The sequence below is a fragment of the Penaeus monodon genome, chromosome 2, assembly GCF_015228065.2.
Source record: "Penaeus monodon isolate SGIC_2016 chromosome 2, NSTDA_Pmon_1, whole genome shotgun sequence".
NCBI lineage: Eukaryota > Metazoa > Arthropoda > Malacostraca > Decapoda > Penaeidae > Penaeus > Penaeus monodon.
Window position 1 is genome coordinate 31,400,042 of NC_051387.1, and position 7,500 is coordinate 31,407,541.

The 7,500-nt window shown below is 37.1% G+C and overlaps 1 protein-coding gene across 1 annotated transcript; it reads left to right on the plus strand.

Moving 5' to 3' along the window:
- The first annotated feature begins 2,475 nt into the window (after nt 1-2,475).
- On the plus strand, nt 2,476-4,952 carry LOC119578671. Its single transcript, XM_037926242.1, has 4 exons — nt 2,476-2,527; nt 2,688-4,360; nt 4,478-4,719; nt 4,901-4,952. The coding sequence occupies exons 1-4, from the start codon at nt 2,476-2,478 to the stop codon at nt 4,950-4,952; spliced, it is 2,019 nt and encodes a 672-aa protein (XP_037782170.1).
- Nucleotides 4,953-7,500: the final 2,548 nt, after the last annotated feature.

Below are 7,500 nucleotides of genomic sequence, written 5' to 3' on the forward strand. Positions count from 1 at the left end.
ATATATATATATATATATATATATATTTAAACTAACGTTGCTAGGAGGAACATTCTTAAGGGGGCAAAAAACTAAGTCGTTCATTTCAGCAAAACAAAATCCCTTTAAACGTTTAAGGTTAACTTCACCCATCATCAGTGAACCAGAACTGTAAATAACGATCAACTTTTTAATTATACATTGATAATGAGAAGGGTCAATTGACTAATAACAAAGTTATAAAATTAAATCTACGTGACAAGAACTGGTAATAATTTTACAGTTACAATTTCAAAATTAATAGAATACAATTAGAGCTAGGAGATTATATTAGAATAATAAAACAAAGACGTCAGCCAGTATATTCTCCAATTTCAAACTAACAATGCTGAGTATTGTAATATACAATAATTTTCTTTTTAATAATACTTTACTTAAATAACTGATAGAATACATGGATACAGAGTTTGAGAAACTGAAGTAGAAAGTTATTAAAATAGAATATATGACATCTATAATCCAAAATTGGAAACAGATGTTATACGACTCTGATTATCATAGATAATAAAGTTACATGAAATATAATAGCATATAGAACAAGGGAGGACGAAAGGGTGATTTCGAGAGAGCCAGCTACATATTTTGATATGAAACTGAGACCCTAGGTTTTGATAGACAATTATTAGGTTTATACATATGATGGGTGAAGTTAACCCAAATCTGAGGAAATTCTGCTTTGTTGAAATGAAACTGAAGAAGTTCACTGCCTTAGTTTGTTGCCAACCTCTTGGGTATGTTCTTCCTAGCAACACTGGTGTTTAAATTTATATTATTCCTCTGCTTCTCTCAAGGAAGTTTCACAGTTTCACTTACTAACAGAAGTTCCTAAGATTCAAACTCGGAAAATGTGATAAAACAATTTAAAAAAAATTGCAAACGGATACAAGATAAACTTTTCGGAATTGAAATCAAAAGTAAAATTAAACACATGAAAAAAAGTTGAGGAATTAGAAATTTAACTAAAAATATTTACTTCTTGAATTGACTTAACTTCAATGTTTACAATCAAACCTTTTTCAGTTAGGTCTGAATAATGACGATAAATCCTTAGACGTGTATAAGTAGTATTTGATTTTTCCAGTGTCAGCTTATCACTTGAACCCGAAAGTTAATTAGCCAAAGAGATTTGGTATCCCACCATATTAACTAAGTCTCATTCAATGTTTTTATCTGTTGAAAATTTATATAGATCTCTTTTTAAGCATAAGCCTTCCAGTGTATTTCAGCCAGCACAAACTTATGTAAAATCGTCTATAAAGAACATAGTCTTCTCAACCCCCTAGTCTTATCAGCAATAAATATTAAATGATGGGATTCAAAATCAGGCTTCAAGCTGATTTAGTTGTTACAAAATCGGATAAATGTCAAGGTGTAGTGTTAATTGAAACAAAGTTAAAGTGATTTTGAATGATAAATCAAAATTTGTTGAAGTAAATTATAAATCTGAATATTCATCAATAAAAATGAGGACAGATTAAATAAATTACTAAGAAAAATCAAACTTTTCCATTCTGGATCAAGACCTAGGATTTTAAATGACCAGAAAGTTTTGATGTAACACATTTGTTTACAAATGTACCACTAGATAAAACACTGTTTGTGTCATACCATCTCAGTTCATAATCTGGAAAAAATCGTTAATTAGTGTAACGAGACAGTTCGCGGGCATGACGCCACAGTAGTCTGTGGGGGTATGGGTAGCTTTCGTGGTAGGCCTAGGCAAGGTGAAAAGTCTTTCTAGCAGAGGAGGCCGTGACGATTGTTACGCAGAGGTGTGGTAGTCCCGAGTTGTGGGCCACGCTTGTGTCATGTCGGCTGCTGACAATTTAGTTAGAATCATATATAAGGTATGTCTTATATGTATAACAATGTATAGCTTTGTTTTGATAGTGTATGAATGTACATTAAGTTGAAATATAAATTGCATTGATTAACCCATGGACGTGGGAACACGGGTCATTTTTGTATTTCGTTTTTGTTAATGTTCTTTTAGAACTGTGGGCTGAGATATTGAGGAGCTGTACTATCGGCTATAATCCAAGAAGAACCAGCGAGATGGAGACTGGGTGCTGGTCAAGATTATGTGAAGTGCGCGGTAATTAATATGAACGCTGAAAACAATGAACAGTGAAAAGTGAATGTTATAGCCCAAATCTTTATATGCGTATTATGTTTGTCTTCATTATTTTTTTGTGTGTGTGTATCATACTTCGTAAATAAAATACTAATAGTATTGCGTCTTTCAATACGACCATCAAAGACAATCACTCTCGTTAAAACGGTGTCTTAACTGTGCCGGCAAACCCTCACTGTAAAAACCAACATCTTTACAATTATGGCGCCCGAACAGGGACCGGCGTAATGAGAGTACGTTGTTATTGATGGATTGTATTATGGATTGCGTGTTAAAGTAAAAATCAGAAGGAATTTATTAGGATGACGTCATTAGCAGATTTCATTAAACTGGGCAAGGAGATCGGACTAGAAGGTGAGGAGTTGAAAGTTAGACAGTATTGATGCGTATTTGCTGAGGTTTGAAAGATTTGCAACTAGTGCAGGATGGGAGCAAGATGTATGGGCAGTTAGTCTATCATCACTTTTGCAAGGAAAAGCATTAGAGGCTTATCAACACTTGTCTCCCACTGAAGTGAAAGACTATGATTCTGTGAAAGGAGCCTTGCTCAAATGTTTTCAATGTACGGCTGAAGGTTATCGCTCTAGATTTAGAAATGCTAAATTTTTCAAAGGTGAATCCGCTATGCAGTTTGGTAATCGCTTAAAGAATTATTTGAAAAGGTGGATAGATTTGTCAGGGGCAGAGAAGTCGTACGATGGATTGATGGATTTAGTGCTCATGGAACAATACATGAATGCATGTGATAAGAATATGATTTTGTTTTTAAAGGAACATGAAGTTAAGAATTTTGAAGATCTAATTAAATATGCAGAGTTGTATGTTGAGGCGCACGGTAGTCCGAGCAAGAAATTTGTTGAGAGAGATGTTAGGGTTGTGAAGGAGATGTTGCACGTCGAGTCTAAAGCTCAGGATGAGTCAAGCGTTGGAGTGTCTGGTGTTGTTCATAAGGGTCAGTATCGTAAGTGTTTTGTGTGTGGTGGTTCTAATCATATGTCGCGTGATTGTTATTACAAGTATGGTGCGAGACCTAAGGATAGATCGATGAAAGGCAAGGGTGAGAGTATGGCTGCTTTTGCTGCTAAGCATGGAAGGTTGAATGTTGCACGAGGTGAGGTCGAAGGTACATCTGTGAATGTGTTGCGAGATCAAGGATGTGATACGGTCTTGGTTAAGGCTAGTCTAGTGCCGAGGTGCAAGTTTACAGGTAGACATGTAAGTGTTAAAATGGCAAATGGCATGGTTTTCACCTATCCTGAAGCTAACATTCAAGTAAAATGTCCATTCTATGTCGGGGATGCCTTGGCTGCTTGTTTGGAGAGTCCCGTGTATGATTTGGTAATAGGTCAAGTGGAAGGAGTTAGAGACGGGGAAACTGTCAAATTAGGAGCCGTAACTACTAGACAACAAGTAAAACAAAACAAGATAAGAATAGCTCCAAAGCTAAAGGTAAAGGAAGTGCTTGCTATCATGAAAGATAAGAATTTAGCTGAACAACAAAGGAGTGATATAACGTTAAACAATATACGAAAATACGCGGAATGTAAAAGGCGATTTCAGAAATCTGATAATGAATATCATGAATTTGTGTTTAAGAAAGGAATCTTGTATAGAAGATTAGTACACGCAGATAATGCCACTGAACAGTTAATTGTTCCGTGCGAGTCGAGGAACGCAGTTATGGAGATAGCCCATAGTTCATTAATGTCAGGTCACTTGGGAATAAAGAAAACGCTCATGAGAATTCAAAATAAATTCTTTTGGCCCGGTATGTCGTCTGAGGTGGCAAGGTTTTGTCGGTCATGCGATCCATGCCAGCGCACCGTAGACAAGGGAAGAGTGTCACGCGCGAAACTAGGTAGAATGCCGATGATCACCGAACCATTCCAGAGAGTGGCTGTAGACATAGTCGGACCCATCGAACCGCGCGCAGATGACGGGTCACGCTACATACTTACTATTGTAGACTACGCCACACGCTATCCCGAAGCCATCCCGCTAAAGAATGTTGAAACTGTGAGTGTTGCAGAAGCGCTAATGTCTGTGTTTAGCAGAGTCGGAATACCCAAGGAGATCATGAGTGATAAGGGGAGTCAGTTTCGGTCAGATGTGATGCAGGAATTTAACAGGTTGTTATCAGTAAAGGGTATTAGCACAACTCCGTACCATGCAATGAGCAATGGATTAGTAGAGAGATTTAACGGAGTGCTAAAGAAAATGTTAAAGAGAATGTGCGTAGAGCAACCGAAACAATGGCCTAGGTATATTGCTCCGTTATTATTTGCATATCGTGATGTTCCGCAGGCCAGCACCAAGTTTTCGCCATTCGAGCTCATTTATGGCCATACCGTTCGAGGGCCACTTAGCTTGTTGAAGGACTTGTGGGAAGCGAACGAGCGAAATATTACGGACGAGATTAGGACATCGTATGAATATGTAATCAATTTGCGTGATAGATTAGCGGAGACCTGCAAATTAGCCCAGGAAGAACTGCAGAAGGCAGGCGATTCCTATCAGTATTATTATGACAGGAAGGCGAAAGACAGGTATTTGAAGGAAGGCGATAAAGCTTTACTATTGCTGCCCACTAATAGTAATAAATTACTAATGCATTGGCGAGGCCCATTCATTGTTGTAAAGAAAATAAATAAATGGAATTACATGATAAATGTCAACGGTGTTGCTGCTTGCTTGAGATTTGCTAAATGCGAGCGCTACGTTTAACAGGTTAATGAGGATCTTGTTTGGCGACGTTAGGAATGTAGACGTTTGTGGATGATATACTCATACATACCGATAATTGGCAAGATCACATAATGACTTTAGAGTGCGTGTTAACAATACTTAAAGATACGGGATTGACAGCGCGTCCATGCAAAACCGAGATTGGAAAGTCAAGCATCGAGTACTTGGGGCACTGCGTGGGGAGCGGCACTTCGTCTACCACCGACGATAAGATAAACCGTGTCCTCAACATGGCGGTACCGCGGACGAAGAAGGAAGTTCGATCTTTTCTCGGGTTGACGGGGTATTACAGGCAATATATAGCTGACTACGCCACGATTGCATCACCTCTTACTGATCTCACGAGGAAGTCTATACCTAACAAAGTAACATGGGAGATTTGTCATCAAGATGCTTTCGATAAATTAAGGAATGCTCTTGCTAATAAGCCCATATTAAGACTTCCGAACATAAATAGAGAGTTCATAGTACAAACAGATGCGTCAGACATCGGGTTGGGCGCAGTATTACTACAGGTATGGGAGGACGAGCGATGGCCAGTCATGTTTGCCAGTCGTAAGCTGAAGGCGGAAGAAAGAAACTATAGTGTAGTAGAGAAGGAATGTCTCGCGATCATTTGGGCCATAAAGAAATTTTATCAGTATCTATATGGCAAGCATTTTGTGATTGAAACAGACCACCAGCCTCTTAAATATTTGCAAACATCCTGTCAATTGAATGCAAGGCTGATGCGATGGGCAATATATTTGCAACAATTTAGATTTAGCGTGAGAAACATTAAAGGCGTTGACAACGTCGGTGCCGATTGTCTGAGCAGATTAGGATTTTGAGATGGATCTTAAGAAATTTACAATTTCTTATTTTTGCGGGGAGGTAATTGTCATACCATCTCAGTTCATAATCTGGAAAAAATCGTTAATTAGTGTAACGAGACAGTTCGCGGGCATGACGTCACAGTAGTCTGTGGGGGTATGGGTAGCTTTCGTGGTAGGCCTAGGCAAGGTGAAAAGTCTTTCTAGCAGAGGAGGCCGTGACGATTGTTACGCAGAGGTGTGGTAGTCCCGAGTTGTGGGCCACGCTAGTGTCATGTCGGCTGCTGACAATTTAGTTAGAATCATATATAAGGTATGTCTTATATGTATAACAATGTATAGCTTTGTTTTGATATTGTATGAATGTACATTAAGTTGAAATATAAATTGCATTGATTAACCCATGGACGTGGGAACACGGGTCATTTTTGTATTTCGTTTTTGTTAATGTTCTTTTAGAACTGTGGGCTGAGATATTGAGGAGCTGTACTACCGGCTATAATCTAAGAAGAACCAGCGAGATGGAGACTGGGTGCTGGTCAAGATTATGTGAAGTGCGCGGTAATTAATATGAACGCTGAAAACAATGAACAGTGAAAAGTGAATGTTATAGCCCAAATCTTTATATGCGTATTATGTTTGTCTTCATTATTTTTTTTGTGTGTGTATCATACTTCGTAAATAAAATACTAATAGTATTGCGTCTTTCAATACGACCATCAAAGACAATCACTCTCGTTAAAACGGTGTCTTAACTGTGCCGGCAAACCCTCACTGTAAAAAACATCTTTACAGTTTGATAGATGTATCAATGCTTTGGCCTAAATAAGAATTATTTTTAGAAAATTACTTGACATGGCAAGTAAAGGCATTCTATTATTTCTATATAACAAATTGCATAACTAAATAAAAGATATAGTAATGAGCAGCCCTTTACATCCGACTTTTTATGTCATAATGAAGAAAAATGGTTGAATGACTTTCCAACAGATTTTTAACCAGTTCATTATCATAGATATGTTGATGACACATTGTTATTACATCTATAAATTCTGAGAGTACCTAGATAATAAGAATTAAACTTACTTGTGATATTGGTTCCCTCCCTTTCATAGATGTGAATATATCCAGAATTGAAAATTCATTCGAAACTTCTGTCTTCCGTAGGGCAACTTACACTGGTCTTGCCACTAAATTTGATTCCTTCATCCCAACTAAATGTAAAAATAATTTGATTTCTACCTTGATCTATAGGGCTTAAAAATCTCTAAGATTTTTTTTCTCTCCATAGAAATTGATTTCATTAAAAGCATACTTAAGAAAAATGGGTTTCCGATAATTTTTTACTCTAAGAATCATTTAAAAAACTTAGTCCCAACAACAATTCCTTTAACTGCTCCTAAGGATAATATCTTTATGAAATTATCCTACCAAGGTTCATTTAGTTTTGATCTTGAGAGAAAATTGACTAGTCTCATTAGAAAACATTATTCCATGGTAATTATAAGATTGTGTTCACCACAACCTTACCTATTGGCAACCTATTTGAATTCAAAGATAAAATTCCTATATACACGTGTGTGTGTGTGTATGTATATATATATATATATATATATATATATATATATATATATATATATATATATATATATTCTTCTTCTTTTAACGGTTGGTTCATGTCTGAGCCGCCGTGGTCACAGCATGATACTTAATTGTAGTTTTCATGTTGTGATGCTCTTGGAGTGAGTACGTGGTAGGGTCCCCAGTTCC